The sequence below is a fragment of the Diadema setosum genome, chromosome 5 (assembly GCF_964275005.1).
Source record: "Diadema setosum chromosome 5, eeDiaSeto1, whole genome shotgun sequence".
NCBI lineage: Eukaryota > Metazoa > Echinodermata > Echinoidea > Diadematoida > Diadematidae > Diadema > Diadema setosum.
The window spans coordinates 34,387,235-34,405,456 of record NC_092689.1 but is presented as its reverse complement, the minus strand read 5'-3'; the positions used below and the strand labels follow the sequence as shown (position 1 = coordinate 34,405,456).

General features: G+C 40.0%; 2 protein-coding genes across 2 annotated transcripts; one reads left to right on the top strand and one right to left on the bottom strand.

The window, feature by feature from the left end:
- Positions 1 to 49: 49 nt before the first annotated feature.
- On the bottom strand, positions 50 to 11,304 carry LOC140228872 (uncharacterized). The gene is made up of 5 exons (XM_072309141.1): positions 11,116 to 11,304; positions 5,539 to 7,677; positions 4,564 to 4,716; positions 3,662 to 3,748; positions 50 to 2,581 (listed from the first exon to the last, which is right to left on the bottom strand). The coding sequence occupies exons 1-5, from the start codon at positions 11,218 to 11,220 to the stop codon at positions 2,423 to 2,425; spliced, it is 2,643 nt and encodes an 880-aa protein (XP_072165242.1). The 5' UTR covers positions 11,221 to 11,304; the 3' UTR covers positions 50 to 2,422.
- A 297-nt stretch (positions 11,305 to 11,601) lies between these two features.
- LOC140228688 (UPF0561 protein C2orf68-like) lies at positions 11,602 to 18,139 on the top strand. Its single transcript, XM_072308953.1, has 4 exons — positions 11,602 to 11,693; positions 12,703 to 12,836; positions 13,636 to 13,739; positions 15,299 to 18,139. Exons 1-4 carry the CDS (start codon positions 11,602 to 11,604, stop codon positions 15,425 to 15,427), a joined length of 459 nt encoding a protein of 152 aa, XP_072165054.1. The 3' UTR covers positions 15,428 to 18,139.
- Positions 18,140 to 18,222: the final 83 nt, after the last annotated feature.

Sequence of the window (18,222 nt, the reverse complement as noted above, 5' to 3'; positions counted from 1 at the left end):
ATATCGCTAAATTGAACATTTGCAGCTTGCCACACAAATACACAGGTGTAAAACTACAGACTTTCTCAACACATTCCGCCCCACTTGCAAGTAAAAAAGTAGCCTTTTTAAGCACATTTTTCTTTTTGTCAAATACAGTGCGTTTTGAACAGAACGAGTACATTGGTAAACAAACTGAAACCACATGACCGCTCACTATGAATATATTTAGTTTATTTGTGGGTCTGCAAGTGCAAACATTCAATAATAATGGAGGGGGGGGGGGAGACATTCCTCTTATTTCCAATATCACATTTCCCATGGATATCGTACCATCCATACACAAGGGAGGGAGTGCATGTATTCACTGATTAGCCAGGGAATCGGCCACACTATCTGCTACGACCATGTGCGTTAAAAAAAATAAATAAATAAAAATTGGTACAATGATAAGCATAATTATTGTATTCCACATGCTATGGATGCAAAATTTTGGTACACTGCACATTTGGTTTGACCTCACCGCATTTCAAATATTCAAAAATATCTTTACCAGGAACATCTTCATGTATATAATGAAACCTTTTTGCATTCATGTTTGTAATGAGGGGTTTGCCTGTATATTCATTACACAAAAACAATCTTGCTGGTCACAGATACACCACCATTGCAGCCACTGACTAGCAACATATACAACACTCGGAAAGGGAAAGAGTAGAAAGAAAATTGCTGAACATATGTGTATTACAAAAGTACTGTCTGAATTTTGTTTCTGGATTTCTGCATAAGCAAATTTATTGTATGGGACAAATTCATGAAAAATTCTAGATCACCTTCAAACAACTTACAAAGTTTTTTATACATACAGGTGTATTTTTTTTTTTCTTAAAGAGGGGTAAAGGGGTGCAATAAATGTGCAAGATTTGATTGTCTATGTGAGGCTTAACAGTGTCTTGCTTGTTGTAATCCCACCTATGCACAGGACCATCTCTCTTGCGGATTGCTCACAAATACGATTTACACAACATAGACACAGACACCAAGACACGCACACACACTTGCTTGATATGAGTGGAGTGACTCCTCTCAAGGTTCGGGGTGTGTGTGTGTGTGTGGGGGGGGGGGGGGGGATACCCCCAGACACACCATTGACAAACTTGAGAATACAGTCATCAATGTACTTACTCATAGCATTATCTTATCACTTCTGGTTCTAAGAGAAGAAGATTTGTAAAGATTCTTTAATTTGGAAAATTTTCAAAGATTCCTTAATTTGGTTCAAATGGGCACCACAGGTTTCCATTTCAAGAAATTGAGATCATATCCCCCTGGGACTGGTACCTGTCAAGTTTGGTGAAAATCTTTCAAGGGATCTTGAATAAGATGACAGTGTAGACAGTTTACACACGACAGACAGTGAATAATCGTAATGGCTCATTTGAGCCTGCGGTTCAGGTGAGCTCAAAATCTAAGAAGTAGCTGTAAAGCTTCACATACTGTACTGTTAATTGTGACACAGTATAAAACATTGCATGGCTCCTTTTCAAGTGTTTCAGGTGCAATATTCTGTTCCAGTGCTAAATCATATTCCCCCAAAACATAAAAAATGATGAAGCTATATATCAGGTTAAAAAGCAAGAAAATAAAAGGGAAAAGCAAAAATAAAACTGCTAGCGTGACCAACTTATTCAAGCATTTTCAATTGAGGCTTTTTACACAAAAATAAAACAGATTGGCACAGGCAGTTAAAAAAAAATCACTAGAAGATAACAAAACAATTCTGAACAAATACCACTCCCAAACATGTTGATGTGCTTTAGTACTATCTAAAGGATGTAATCAGATCATTAAACTATCTGTTTCTGACCTTAGAAATCATGAAATCCTTGTAAGCAGAAGAAAAGGAAGAAATCTCTGAATCAAACTGCTTGGGAGTGCCCTGCTGCTACAGGTCTACACATGACAACAGAAAGCTCATGACCTGTCTCTAATAGGCAAGTCAAATATCAGAGAGAATTTCTTCATACCAGCTGGTGTTTAAAGGGCACATTCAGACTCAAATATTCCAGTCATCTTTTCATCATTCTCATCTATTCAAATTGAGTTTTGAAAAACAATCAAAACATCACATACAATACATTAAGTGATAATTTAAGTTAAAGAAATTGATGACTGTGATAACTTAACAAGAGTACCAATAGGTACACAAATATGTGAAGGTCGAGAGGTATTTGTCACATTGGCGTTAAAATGACCCGTCCGTAATATTTCTGCTAACGTAACTGGTATTTCTACCTCCTCCGATCATTATTCTGCTTTTAACATCGATCAACCACTCTTGACACACCTACAGCTGCAAATTCACCAAGATTTGTGCAAATTTTTGACGATGAGTCTCTGAGAAATGGCAAAGACTTGCTCCGGGAATTTCTGCGCCGAGCGATCAGTCGCTGTCAAACTTGATGGAGTTGATGGTCGTCGAAATCTGGCCCCCGCGGTAGCTGCCCCGCTTCTTCTTGGTCTTCTCATGGCGGAACGCCTTGCCCTTGACCACTCGGAGATCCTGGTTGGCACGCTCTCCCCACGAGCCTCTTGCACCGTGCTGAGTTAGGATATTTACACGAAAAAAACACAGTTTACAAGATTTTTGTGACTACCATTGTTCATGCTAGTGTAAAAATAAAACAAAAACAAAACAAGCAAACATGTCTTTTGTAATTAATCAAATTCTTGAATCAATTTTTTGTGTGTTTTTGTTTATTGCAACTGATTGACAACTGCCCTTCATCAACGTAAATGAACATAAAATTTCCCTCTGTGGTAGTATGGCAATATCTAAACCCGTTTAGGACGGGCTGATTTTGCTACATCACGCATTTCCCGTAGACACCTGCCTGAGTATACTCGGGACTAGTCTTCAACGGGTTAAAATGGTTACATGTTACTGTGACTGGGATCAATTATCATCATTTCTTTTTTACAAGAAGCAGCTACTACAGTTTTCTTTTTTTGTGTGCGTATGTGCTTAAATACCTAAGCTCCAGCATGTATCAAATATCAAAGCCGATATTCTCATAGCTGACTTTATCTTGTAGTCTGCTTTCTTTCTGTTTCTGAAGTAAGTGTTACGGATATGAAGTTTGACAAGTTACACATCATAGACAAAAGCTTACGAACCAGGAGAACTTTTAAAAAATGCTGAGACACTATTTAATACAGTCAACATCCAGGGCGTACAGTGCCACCCACACAATGGGTGAACATGTGCCCCAAGAGAGAAATGCCATAGCAAACAAGATAACCAGAGCTCAAGACAAAATTAACATCAACTCCCCCACCAGGCTTCACACAGATTCTTCATTTACCCCATTCATTGTGTATCCATGGTGAGTATTTACAAACAAAAGTTCTTTGGTTAGTGAGTCATCAATATCCCACCTTCAAGATGACATACAATGCATCTAGGTCCTGGGTCATGGGAGGCAATATTTTTCACGTCGTTAATTTCTCAAATGTCGGCCGACTCAAAAATTTCACAAACACGAAAACACAGCAAAAAAAAAAGTATACTATTGTAAACAGTACCACATGGGATTTGAACCTACAACCCTCAGATTGAGAGCCGTGCTCCTAACCTATGTATATCCTACAGCTATGGTCTGCAAATTTGAAGCTGCCTTACCTTGGCATCGAAGGAGTTGTCCTGGAGACGGGGATCGATGACATATTCCTCCTCCTTGACCCTCCGGAATGGCTGATTCTGAGACTTCTGCAATGATTGACAAGGCAGAGAAAGAAGAACACATAAACATTATAGAAACAAAACAAAGAGGATCAAATAACATGCAGATGCCCCTTTCAATTCTAATGAACCAGATATCATGCTCAAGTTGGCTTTAAAACCGACTAAAATCAAATAAAGAGATAAATCAACAAAACTTGACAGGAAATACGAAAATTGGGAAATTTTAAAGTTAAATCCATTTCATTATTGGTCACGACCAACCATGATTACCTGACAAGACACCCATTGACCTGTACATAAATATTCACAAAATTTATCCTTTATGAAATGAAATTGGAAAGCATAAGATGTTTCTTTCCCTGTCATATTATGATCAACATTTTATGAACCTTGCAATGATGACAAATATGAGGGAGATAGGTTAGCAGCTGCTAATTTACTGACAAAACCCATGATTTGTTAACATTTTGTGTGTGTAAACCACTGGAAGTTGGATTCTGATGATGACAACATTGCCTCTTTGGAGCCACAGGTACATATTCCAGACTAATAACCTATGAAGTAGGGATATACCATGCAGTGGCGGATCCAGAGGGGGGGGGGGGGGGGGGGGGGGGGGGGGGGGGGGGCGCAACCGGCGCTTTATCATTCGTAAAAAAACAAAAGAAATAAAAAGAAAAAAATGACATGAAACCCGGAAGTGGTACCAGAAATATTAGTTGCACCCCCCTTTATAGAATTCTTGGATCCGCCCCTGCCATGAGATTACAACCTGAAAATCTCATATTTCCAACCCTATCCTTTACCATCCAGCTGAGATACTGTGATCAAACCTGTACCTTTGCCTTTGGCACTGTGTTTGGTGTCTTGTGAACAGCACTCGCAGCGCTTGTTGGCGTAACCGATTCTGTCGCTGCCTTCTTGGATTTCGGGGTGACCTCATCATCAGAATCATCACTGTCACTCTCACTGCTTGAAGACTTGGGCCGTTTCTGGTTTCAATTGAAACAAAAATGAAAAAATATTAAATGATGGAAAATGGGTTTAAAATCATTTCAGAATGTAGAGAGACTTGGGAAAGAATTGTTGAGTAAACTTCAAGAGTCCCTACCTATTGGCCTGAAAGAATTTGAGATAAAATTGTTTCAACACCAAGGTACAAAAGGCAAACAAAAAACATACACCCTCCACATACCCTTCCTCATTACATATTTTCTCACATGCATATCTAATGCTAGCAGACTGTAGTCAGCCTATGAAAAGATTTTTTTTTTCCAACAACTATTTTTGATTAATGAAGGCTGGTCCAATAAACTCAATACAGAAGGATCTGTATGTATTGAATAATCGTTCCTTTGGTGAGGGACAATTGAGGAAGTTTCTCAACATTCCTTGAACTTTGGGCAGTTTTAGAAAGAAGAGCTCAAAGCCATCACATTTCTGCGTTAAACTTTGATCTAGTACTGTAAAAGTGGATATTTTTGCATGACTAATTATTTGCTCTTGGCCAGACGAAAAGAGTTTCTCATGTTTTTAATTCCGCGGAATCAAGACATCAACCACTGGAACATACGGCATGCAAAAATATTTGCGTGCTTTTATTTTCGCGCATGTTTCTGGTTGCGCGAAAATTTCAACACCGTGAAAATTTCCACTTTTACAGTATCAGGAGTGACGATGTGCGATATTTGCATAAGGACAGTGGGGATGATAATACTTAGCCTGACGTATGATGGCACTAAAAATTTAAGAGCCCCAAACACCTGACATCGTAGTATCAGACACTTTAAAAACTGAATAGAAATCTTACTCACCTTTGTTAAAACCTGTTTCTTCTGCACTGGGGCCTTCTTCCCCTCCGCCTCAGAGCTCTCCGAGCTGCTATCAGAGTCACGGTAAAGGCTCACACCGTTGACCTTGGGTGGATCTGTTGCAGACTTCTTCGCCACGCTAGCTGCAGACTTCTTTTTGATGCTGGCTTTTGATTTCTTTTTTACTGGAAGCTTCGCGGATGCAGCTCTGTCATCCTCTGAATCGCTATCCAAGTCTGAGCTACTGCTGCTGCTACCTGCCTTCTGTTTACCCTGTGCTGCTGACTGCTTTACAGCTGGAGATTTTGCCTGGGCTTTCTTTGCACTTGGCACAGATTTCTTTGTCTGTTCAGTGTCATCATCTGACGATGTTTCGCTCTCCGAACTGCTGGAAGCTGTTTTACGAGCTGGCACTTTTTTGACGGTCGTGGCACTCTTTTGGATGCTCGTGGGTGTTTTCCCTTTTACAGCTGCTGGTTTGGGTGATTCATCTTCTGAGGAATCACTTTCTGAGCTGCTGATGTCAATGTCTTTGGACGGCTTGTTGGCTGCCTTGGAGACTGGTGTTGACTTTGTCGCCTGAGGGGTGGTCTTTTGGGCTGGTTTTGAGGTTTCTTCCTCGGAAGATGATTCACTTTCCGAACTACTACTTGAAGCAGGTTTCTTTGCTGAAGCTTTGGGTGTCTGCGGTGCTGCCTTGGATGGAGGTTTGGCTACATTTTTGGTCTTTGCCGTTTCATCCTCGGAAGATGAATCACTCTCTGAGCTACTTGATGCCGCTTTCTTGATTGCACTTTTGGCTGTCTGCGATGCCGTTTTGACTGCAGGTTTTGATACTGTCTCAGGCTTTTCCTTCTCGTCCTCTGAAGATGATTCGCTTTCAGAACTACTTGAAGCAGATTTCTTTGTTGAAGCTGCGGGTGTCTGTGGTGTCACCTTGGGTTGAGGTTTGGCCACATTTTTGGTTGTTGCTGTTTCATCCTCTGAAGATGAATCACTGTCTGAGCTACTAGAAGCAGCTTTTTTCACAACAGCTTTGGCTGTCTGCGGTCTTGGCTTAGCTGCAGGCTTTGGTGCTGTTTCTTCCTCCGACTCTGACTCACTACTGCTGGACTTTGAAACCGTCTTTGATGAAGGGACTTTGGGCACAGTTCCTTGCTTCCTCGCCTGGGCTGCTTGAGCATTTTTCTTGACCACCTCCTCATCCGTGGATGATGACTCTGAGTCAGAACTGGACTCCTGTGCTTTTGAAGTCTTCTTTTGTGGTGTTTTCCCTGCACTGCTTGCATTTGGAGTTTGCGGCAATGACTTCTTGGCTGGTGCAGCTTTCGCTCTGCTGTCTTCCTCTTCATCACTACTAGATTCCTCTGAACTTGATTCTGCCTTCTTACTGGTGGCTGATTTTTGTGCACCACCCTTCTTTGTTACGGTTGCCTTTGTTGCTGGGGCTTTTGCCGAAGTGTCATCGTCCTCGTCACTGCTATCTGAGCTGGTTTCTGCTTTTTTACTCTGAGCACTCTTCTTTGTGGGTTTCTGTGCAGTCATAGAGGGAGTAGTGCGTGCTTTCACCTGATCCGTTTCCATTTCACTCTCTGATGAAGATTCCTCGCTGGAAGACACATCTTTCAGTTTGGCTGCAGGAGCCTTTGTCGGACTTCTTGGCTTCTGTCCTTTTGCATCTCTCACGGTGGTTTGAGTCTTTGCAGGCGCCTCTTCCTCAGAGCTTTCCTCTGAGGAATCTTCATCCTCGCTACTGCTCTTTGCCTTGGCTTTGACAGGAACGGCTTTCTTCTTTCCAGCCTGAACTGCCCCCTTTTTCACAGCTTTCTCTTCATCGCTGTCATCACTACTATCCTCAGATGAGCTCTCCTCTCTCTTCTTGCTCGGCACTCCTCCTGACTTCTGTGACAATCTTGCAGGCGTCTGAGGAGTTTCCTCTTCTTCCGAGCTCGAGTCATCCTCCGAGCTCGAGTCTTCGCTGGAGCTGGCATCTCGACTTTGACGAGCTCTCTTGGCTGGATTCTGTCCCTTGGCTGGACTTGCGCCACTGTCCACCTTCCTTTTGAGTGCATTTGACCTTTCCACGCTTTGCCATGCTTTGTAAAAGTCTATCACTGTGGGCTGCTCTGGGTCAGGCAGATGCTAAATGGGGAAAACAGAATAAAATCTCACAAATTCACCATGTAAAAAGAGACACACTTCCACATCTCATTTCAGTGAGATTATTTGCTCATGCCTCCACTTTCACATACCTACTTCCATCTATTCTCCTATGACTTCATATACTTTCCTATACAATCATTTTATGAAATTACACATAGAGAACAGTAATATAAATAAGAAAATTAGAAACACAGTTGGTGAGCGCAGACCTCCACCAAGCTCATTTCCACATCGCGCATATGCTAAATATGGCCCTATTTCCCAGTGATGAAAAATCTTTTCTATAGTGTCTTAACCTTAGATTCCTGCTGCAGCTCGAGCAGGCACTCATCATGCAAATAAGGTTAGCTTACAGTCATATCTATTAACCCCCCCCCCCAAAAAAAAAAAAAACCAAAAAAAAAAACCAAAAAAAAACCAAAAAAAAAAACCAAAACTGAAATACAGGCACAGATCTAGTAGTATGGCTTTTTGATGTTTGTCCCGATTCTCCAAAATGTGCTTAAACTAAAAGCAAGCCACTCATAATTAAACCATAACACTGTCCAAGGTTTGACAGTCGGCTAAAGCTACATGTATGCTTTACAGTACCTTTTGCGCATGGTCAAATTTTGGCATGGGAGGTTGAACCTTATTGGACTTGGTGCAAGTTTTTTACTGTGCATGTTTTGTTGCAAAGCATATCAAGCTGGCCTTCTTTTTGCAGGACATGCGCTGCATGTATGTCATGCTGCTTTGGTAGCTTCCTTTTCAAAAACCTGGCAGGGGGGGGGGTGGTAATTTTGCTGCCTCCCCTTCATAAAGCCTGTAGCTGTGATAGCATAATAGAGGGTAAAATTTAATACTAATACACAACAGTTCTAGGCACACACGCCTGCAAACACTCACTACAGTGTAACTCATGTTATGGGTTATCATCTACACTAGGGCATACTTACAACTTAGTTCCATATATGGGCGATTATACCTCTGCTTTATAGGAGAATATTTATTTGGCCCTAGTGTACTTTCGCACCTGTTTGTCAAATGACTACCAAACATGCCAAAACTCATCCTACTTATTCAGTAACATAAAATACTTGCATCTGAGTGAGACTCAAGTCCAGTAGAAATGGAATTTTCAACATTTTGACACTTTACTTCTTCTCAGCGCTGCGATTGATCTGAATGTAGCTATCTCATAGTGACCAGGGCAAGTTCTTCTATGGTGTCTTTAAAAAGATAATACTTTTTCCACCTTTCTCTCAGCTTGTACGGAGTCGCGGTAGCGATTGAGGATTGGGGTTGTTCATATTGTGTGTGAGGGTGTGTTTGTGAGGATGTGTGTGTGTTTTGTCTTATACAAAATTCTTGATTTACCTTACCCCGCGTTCACATTGGTCCCCGCGACGCGGGGACAGCAACAAGAGATCTTATCTTTTTTACGACTGACCGTTCACATTGGTATCTCATCTGTCCCCGAGCTGTGGGGGCATTTGGGGGCTTGGAGCGAGCTCTGCCACTTGAATCCAGGCATAGCGCATGCGCACATTTGATGACCACAGCTGGACGCTATCAATTTTGCCCCAAGGTCACTCTCCCCTCCAAATCTTGTCCCCGTGCCCGACTTGCTTCGTGGGGACGAGGGGACAAGTCCCAGCGAGCGTTCACATTATGGTTTTTGAGGAGAAAGTCCCACAGCTCGGGACTTTCCCCGCGTCGCGGGGACCAATGTGAACGCGGGGTTAATTTACCTTGCTGTTGAATAAAGGTAAATCAAGAATTTTGTATTTCATATTGAGAATGTGGAATTTACGTTGTTACAATGAAATGTGTATTATTTTGCATTTAAATAATTTGTATATTATTGTTTATATGAAAAAGAAAATATAATAAAAGATTGACAAACACAAAAAAGTGTACACGTGTGTGTGTGTGTGTGTGTGCTCGGTGAACGAAAGATGACTGTGAAAAATGTGGTGATAAGACAAGGGTGAAACAATATAAGGAAAAAGCTCTGAAAAGAAGGGGAAAGAAAATGAAAGAAAGGATACACTGTATTAAGAAGTTAAACCCATCAAAAAATGAAACAAAAGGTTTACAAAATAGAGAGTTCACTAAAAGATGATGGAAGGCAAGAAAGAAGAGAAACTTGCATTATAAAGGAAAGCAAGGGAGAGATGGCTATGTTTGAAAAGAAAAGAGGAAAGCAACTACTATTCACAAAGAAAAAATACAGATTGAAAACAAACAAAGATGAATCAAAACTGGATGAGAGCAAAGATAAATAGGAAGGAAAGAAAGAGTCATACAGGTTGAAAAGGAAATAAAGAAAAAAAAAAGAATCATTAGAACGACATGTAAGAAAAAGATATTGGTGAGGATAGAAAGGAAAGGCCCTTGTAGTTGGAAGGAAAAACAACCCATGAAGGAAACAAAGAACAATAACATAGAAAGTAGACAATTGAATAGGAAATTGAAAAAGTTAGACAAGAGGAAAATCACAAAGAAATGATAGATAGGAAGGAATTGGAAATTTAGGAATAGATTCTGCCTGAAAATAAAAGAAGAAAAGATAGAAAAGAAAGAGAAAGATATAAGTGGCAGCATACACTTGCGCACGCACTCAATCGCTGTGAAGCTACAACCACTAACAGAAGACTTGGACGAGGAAACGGAAAAACAAATTTTAGCTTTCAACACCATAGTCTGGAAAAGGCTGCTGTGCTGTGTCGCTACATTCAGAACAAAATCGATCCTGTTAATGCATGCGCTGAACGTATTCTTATCTATCTGTGTTTGTGTAAAGAGTAGCAATTCCAGCGATCAAGATTTTCCAACAATTTTCCGACACTTGTAAACACTAATAGTGTGAAAACTTAACTTCTATTCGACTTTGGAGACTCAGAGTCAGATGCAAGTAAATTATTTTAGGTTACTGAATCAAATAACTAGGGCGAGTTTTAGACAGAAAGATCCGTCTGTTTGGAGGAGTCTTTTATTTATTTTTTTTTTTTTGACGTTATTGCTCTCCTAAGCAGCTGCTAAGGAGGGGTTCCGTGAAGCCAGACGCAGTCTCCACGGAACATATCCCCGACAACCAGATACAGACCGATCTTTCGGTCAAGGGCGAGTTTGTGCATGTGCATGTTTGCAGGTGGTCATTTGACAAACAGGTGCGAAAGTTCGCTAGCGCTAGCGCCTATTTATTCTTGATTTTACACTTGGTTTTGGAGCAGCATATAGATGTATATACCATCATATTCATGGCCCATGCCCATGCCCATCAGCATCATGGATACCAGGATAGTGTGGTGTGGTGCTTTCAAGGCAAGGCGAACTCGACATAAATTTAGACAGTGTCTTACACGAAACGATGTATGTAGGACTGTGTGTATCACCAGCCAAAAGTTGCTACAAAGTGTTGTACGAACTTACCGTTTTGGTTTCTTTCTGGAACCATTTTGCAGCTTTCTCGAGTTTATTTTGAACCAAATACCTGTAGACGAAAGGATATAACTGACTCGGAGTAACGGTATCCATATCAAAACCCAGTTTCTGACCTGGATAGGCGTTAAATAAGTACTTTATCAGAATTTAAATGCCCATTCAACCACATGGCACACACGTTGTTCAACTTCAGTGGCGAGGAGAGTTCCTCACAAAAAGCACCGCGTGCAGTTCGCCTAGCCCACGAACGCTAGCTAGGCGTAGCAGACTGCACACAGACCGTCACCTCTGAGATTTGTTTTGGCAAACATTCGGCTATAATGACGCACTCTGCCAGGTGTTCGCTCGCCCAACACTAGGGTTCACGTGCAACATGCACCGGACTGCTGAAGTGCGATTGGCGTGAGCCAGCGGAGCGGTGGTGGAAACTCCTGAGAGAATCTCAAAAACTTCCCTTTGGCTTTGCTGTATGAGATGGATGACGATGCTTCAGGTGACAGAGCATCTTCCAGAATTGATTTGGATTCGGGGTTCATGAAGCAGATTATCAGAAATCAACAAAATCGGTAAGGAGAGAGCCTCTTTCCCCCCAATTTGCAAGCAAGCTGTTCTGAAAGACAGCTTTCTCTGAAAATTTGTTTTTAATTTTTATTGTAGTCCCATTGACTGGTTTTGGTGATGCCAAAAAGCATCATCTTGAATAATGGGGAAACAACAATGCCCCCCCCCCCACCACAGACCACACCATCGATACTCAGTACAGTTCCAAGGAGGTTAGAAAGATTGAGTTCCAACGAGTCATAGCTCTATACAGCTGTAATTATTCATACACATGTCAGTTTTTTTTGTTTTTTTCTATTGATGTAAATTTAGATTCTAGTTGATCTACCGAAGAATTCTGCACAGGTGCATTTGTGCCAATTTGTTAGTTAAACTTATTTGTTGAGGATTAGAAAATATCTGGAACTAGATGGGGTACGAGGCAGCCGCCTTTTTGACCTGTCTGAAAAGAAAGATTCATTTTGAAAATCAATGTGGCTAGACGTCTAGATACATTTTGCTAGTTTATTTATTAAATGAAATGAAATTTCACATGTATGAATATAAAAGCTTATGAAATGAAAGTAAGTCCCGTTCATTTAGTTCAGAAATACTGTTTTTGCAAAAATGTAAATCTGAGCTATTTATATATATTATATTGTGAAAATACTGTAGATCTAGTCTGTATATGTAAAATAATTTTGATAAAATTTCGCAAGTTGGATGCTACAGATGTATTTGCTAATTTAAAAACACAAAAATATTAATTCTGACCCTGAAATGAAGATGACATGCATGCATACACTTTTCTGTTCCATACTGTACTCCACAATCACAAATTGAACCACTCTCGAAATTGTTAGTAAGTCCTGATTTGCAAAGAATTAGACCTGCTAAATATTAGACCTTTATAGTGTTGTATTTGAAACTGTACCCTCACTGGAAAGTTGATTTTATCATTTTCCTGAGCACTTCTGACAAATGAAACTGATATGGTATAATCTTTCAGGTATACTTCCTTTTCTTCTTTTACAGGGATGATTACGACAAAGAAGTGAAGCTACAGAAGGAGCAGATGAAACACAATCCCAAAGCAGGCCGGGATAACAAGAACCATGCTAAGCGTCCTGAGCAGGGACTGTACACTCCACCAATCAAGGGAACAAAAGGTGTGGAAAGCAACAATCTCTTTCTGCTCTTAAGGCAGTGCGCAACATGCCTGCTTGTTATTTATCATTGTCTATCTACTTTCCCAACATCTAAACCGCCACAAATGCATCAAATTTTTGAATACTTTTCCATCAATCTGTTGTTTTGCAACATGTTTTACTGGTTACCAAGGAATGCACAAATCATACTCCGTAAATCTAGTAACTCAAGTACAGTGTATCAGTAAATCAGTGTTATTCATGATTTGAAGTATTTCTTGTGTACAACGCGTAAACAATGTCTTGCAAAACACCAGTGTATTGAAACAAGTCAATTTACTCATGTAAAGTCACCTTTATCAACTGAATACCCAATTGGCCATGGACTATTGCAGAAAAATTTTATTTTATGAAAGTTGATCATATTTGAATACTTTGTTAAAATCAGTAATTTACATCAAATGTAGAAATTAGAACATTTTCATTCCAGACTTCTGCCATACCGCTGGTTAGTTTCTCATAGTAAAACAGCATAGAATGAGATTATGAGTATTTGCATTTGTCTTCTGGAATTAGTTTTACATTATATGTACAATGTAAAACCAAAGATATAAAATGTATGAATATTTTTTGAGGATGAATGTGTTCATATCTTTTTAGGATGACATGAAGCACAGTATATTTCAGGGGTAATAACACCACCATTGCTGGCATTTCATATTGGCTCAACTTGTTTTTGGAAATCCAATGGCTTCATGGCCAATAGATAAATCATCTTCAACTTTAATTACTGTACTTTTCTCTTCATGAATTTCCTCAGATGGTAGCAGTCAATCAATGGCCGCCAATGGTCCTCCAAAGGATGTATTCAAGCTGCAGTACGAGGACCCAGATGGAGAGGTCTCGGCATGGCTCGTGCGGAAGGTAGGGCAGAGTGCATATCACTGTGTACGTCATATATTTCGCAAAGTTTTTGTTTTTCACAAATTTTTTGAGTTGGATGCTACAGTGCACTCTTGTTATTATGGATACGGTTATAACTACATGTAATTTCTTCTCGTCATAACGAATAAAAAATTCAGGTCTCAAAATTATCATCTGTATATCTTATACCTTAGTGTTCGACAGGAAACCGCCACTTCCAATGATTTTGTTATAAGAGGAGTGCACTGTATTTGCGAATTAAACAACACTAAAATGTTAACACTAATCCTGATATGTATAGCAGTGTAAGTATACATGCATAGCGTGCGAACCTGATCATACACGTGTCTAAATCATGTTTGTGTGTGAACTAGGATATTGTAACTAGTACAAGTATCTTGCTCCTGGTATTATTTCAGGAATGCATTGTAAATTACATGGATTTCTCCATCCATTGCTTTACTCGAGGATCATGAATTTCAACCAATCGTTGGCGAAATTGTCAGAAAGTCCCAATTAGCAAAGAATTAGACTTGCTCAATATATGGCATTATGCGCTCACATTGTAGATGCCGCTCAAATCTTGGAATGATTTTTAGCATATGTTATGAAAAGTAGAGGGGTAAAATTTGAAGATTTTTTTTTTTTTTTTTTAGTGGAGTTATGAGCAGTCTTCAAGAGTGCTGGAAATTGATTGGTCTAAAGTTGCAACAACAACAAAAAGAAAAAAAAAGAGGGGGGGGGGCGGCTACTACCTTTAAAGATGACATAATAATACAAATACTCTGCAGATGCCAAAATTTTCCAAAACTTGACATACTATAAGACAAGATTTTATGTGCATCATATACTCCAGCATTTCATCCTTCTGGGTTTAATAAACTTCAAAGAGTTAAATCTCTTCAACAAGATTTTGCAGTTGTGTTAGCATTACGATTAGTTGTTGCCAAGAAATTAAATGCTACTCTACAGCGAGTCATATTTATTAAACAAATCAGTCATGAGAGGATATTGTAGACATTTTTCTTCTACTCAATCTCTTTCTATCTCTTCCTCTCTCACTCTCTCTCTCTGACACACACACACACACACACACAAATATCTTAACAAAACTGTATCAAAGTGTTGGAGAACACAAACAAAGAATTACTGTACCGTGACTGGTTTGTGGAAAGAAGCTGTATATAGACTGTAACTATGTATGAACCAAAATTCAGGAATACTTAAAAAAAAAAAAAAGAAAATCTTACAGAAGAAACATACACACTTTATCCAATATGTCTACTTTCACGTTCAGAACACTTCTGCTCTATGATCATCAAGTGTGTGTGCGTGTGTGTGTGTGTGTGGACATGGACATGGACATGGACCTGATATTGAATGAAATTCAAATAAAGAATATCAAAGAACAAAAAAAAGTGTGTGTATGTGAAGAGAGAGAGAGAGAGACATGGTATAGTTTGTTTTGGATTTTCGTGTGTTGATATTGGCAGTTGACTTTGTCCATTCTCATGTCTGCCTCTCCCTTATTTTTTCCCCCGACATCCTCCTCCCACCAGGGGGATGACCCTCAAAAGACGGCGGAGCGATTTGGCAGGCAGTGCAGCCTGACTGTTCCGCTCATCAATGCTCTCGCCTCCATCATCGAAGAGGAGATGCTCAAGAAAGGGCTGCTGGGGCCGAGGTGATCGCATCTGTACCCTCCTTGGATGATGCTTGGGAAAAAAATAAAGGCATCCGCCCTCCCATCCACTGCCAATTCCTTTCATTTCCAGCTTCTTCGCTCTTTTGCCAGAGGGGACGTTGCGCAGATAGTACCCTCGGCACATAGGCGTGAGAAAAGATGTGCCTCGGAGCTGTACAGGGTAGTGTCTGATAGGGAAATTCAAAGCAAGTAAAATTTGCACTGCCAGTGGTGGGATGGAGAGGATTGAATCATAATTCCCTTGGATGTTGGAGTTGGAAAAGAGGTACAATGCACCTCTCCTCAATCCACCACATTCCCCTCCTATCCCCACCCCAACTCCTTTGCCAGTGGAGGCTGTGTACAGATCGTTTCTACTGTGTACATTGTATAGTGTATCAGGTGTAAAGATCTGTTTAGGGTTGTACAGTACACGGATAGTGTGTGATGATGAAATCCAAGCCAGTGAAACTAGCACTGCCAGAGACGGTTTGCAATAATTGTTGGCCAAGATCCAATTTTGATTTGATTCTGACTTGCCCATGTCAAACATGATGGCCTCTACCGTGATGCTGTCTGCTACACCTTTGAAAATGTTGTTGCAATGGATTGGAGGCATGAAATACATTAAGAAAATAAGAAATTAGATAAATGGATGGCATGACAAATTATTTACGTGGAGAGCTCCTAAAAGAAAACACAACAGGCCATACTGCAGTGATTCTTAACCTGTTGAAGACAAGTCAATTTTGCTATAGCTCGCATTTCCCATAGACACCTGCCCAAGTATACTCAGGACTCGTCTTCAATGGGTTAAACACTTCAAGGCGACTGTGGTATTGATAGCTCCTAATTGATTGATAGTGTACTGGGTGTTACAACTCTGAGTTGCACTTTGGTTCACTGCTTTCATCTCCTTCCTTTATGGCTCTGCTGCACATTTTGACCAAGTACCTTGTGACCTTCTCAGAAGCTAGAAGTACTCAAAAAGACAAGCAGCTCCTGTGCACATGGCTGTCAGTGAAACAAGTGAGAGGTCATTGTTGAATTTTTTTATTAATATCAAAGTCACAAAGTAATGTACATTAATTTCATGCTTTGAAGTTTGAAAAGAATCAGACAATTGATGGACAAGATATCATTGGTTTGACAAGTGTGACAAGTGTTTACATGTACATGTAGCTCATTCAAAAGAAAGTGAAGCTGCCATTCCTTTTTTTTCTCCATTTTCCGTCCATATCTTATTTGCTTGAGAACCGAGTGTTTCTAGGTGTAAATATTATGCTCGTTAATGGCATGAGTAATGTGAAATCATGGAGAAATAATCAATTGCTTTGACTGTGCAATGTATACATATGTATATTTTTGTTAAATTATCATGCACTCTTTTGCTTAGAGCGATGCTGAATAAAAATGAAATAAAAAAAAATGTCCATGGAGGTTAATCTGGCCTAGACTAAAGATTATCAAATTTACATCTTCATAATTTCCATCAAATAAATCAGGATGAATGATGTTTGCATGAACGGGGGGATTTTTTTTTTTCCAAGTTAACTGATGATTTGATTTGTACATTGTAATCTGCATGGCAACAATGTTGAGCCGAGTGTAGCTTCCTGTGGCAAGCTGCAACAGGGTTTACTCCCTCCAAGGTTATCGTATGAAAAAGTCGTACAGTGCACTCCCATTCTAACGAACACAGTTATAACGAAATTCCGGTTACAACAAAGTAACAATTCAGGCTGCAACATTATCCACTCTGTCATTTTATTGTTTATTTGTTCGGTTATAACAAAATTTTTATGTAACGAAAGTAAACTGCCGGTCCCGAGGACTTCGTTATAACGGGAGTCCACTGTACAATGCAATTCATCACGAGCAGTGGGATGGAGGGATGTGTGGGTGTTTGTGTGTGTGTGTTTGTTTTGTTTTGTTTTTGTTTTTTTGGTGGGGGGGGGGGGTCAAATAAAACTCTTGTCCACAAGAGTTCTCTCTGTGGTCTGTTTACTGGTAGCCCCTTCCATGCTGGAGAGTTCACTGCTTTCTGTTACGGGTATTCCACCTTTTTTTTGGAAAAAACAAAAAACAAAACCAACCAACCACATTAACTCTGAAACTGGTTATCATCAATGTGCGTGCCAGCTGGCTAATGGAATCATGTGGTACTATTTATTTCTTTTACATGTTGTGAATCCAGTTATTTCACTTGTTTGGTGGTAGTGAAATTTAGAAGCAGAGAATAAAAGCACGTACTGACTGCCGCACGGTTGCAAGGCAAGGAGTGGTCTTTTGAATGTATTGCTTATTTCTTGTATGTGGAATATATATCTACCAGTACATGTACCAAATTTCTACTTTCTCTCCCTCTCTCTCTGTAATTCTATTGCTTGTATTCACGAAGATGGGTTAAATTCAGTACATGGTTTAAACAAATTTCTTCTGCGTAAATGCACGTCAGATTGCATATATGCCAACAGACATCAGATGATGACCGCGCATTGATACTTGCATGTGTCAGATACGCCTACATATTTCACTTGTTTTAGTCCGTGGACTGAATTTCGATCATGGTTTTGATTAAAACTACACTGTACCTTTGTAAATACGGGCTAATCTGTCCATATATCTGTACATTATTCATAGATGTTCACATGTCCAATTTTGTTTTGATTTGCTTTTGCCGATTAGGGGTTAAAGGGACAAGCTGCTTGTTAGAGGAGGTGCACTGCACAAAGAATTTGCTCTAAAAAGCATTGCTTGACGGTACGGATGTACAGCACACTCTCGTTATAACAAACA

What these genes read in the sequence shown, in the direction of transcription:
- LOC140228872 (XM_072309141.1), bottom strand. Translation starts at nt 11,220, where the DNA reads ATGGATACCGTTACTCCGAGTCAGTTATATCCTTTCGTCTACAGGTAT. An exon ending in AGAAACAGGTTTTAACAAAG is followed by an intron (nt 4,717 to 5,538) that starts GTGAGTAAGATT and finishes AATTGAAACCAG; the next exon opens with AAACGGCCCAAGTCTTCAAG. An exon ending in ACAACTCCTTCGATGCCAAG is followed by an intron (nt 2,582 to 3,661) that starts GTAAGGCAGCTT and finishes ATCCTAACTCAG; the next exon opens with CACGGTGCAAGAGGCTCGTG.
- LOC140228688 (XM_072308953.1), top strand. Translation starts at nt 11,602, where the DNA reads ATGGATGACGATGCTTCAGGTGACAGAGCATCTTCCAGAATTGATTTG. An exon ending in ATCAGAAATCAACAAAATCG is followed by an intron (nt 11,694 to 12,702) that starts GTAAGGAGAGAG and finishes CTTCTTTTACAG; the next exon opens with GGATGATTACGACAAAGAAG. An exon ending in CGGCATGGCTCGTGCGGAAG is followed by an intron (nt 13,740 to 15,298) that starts GTAGGGCAGAGT and finishes TCCTCCCACCAG; the next exon opens with GGGGATGACCCTCAAAAGAC.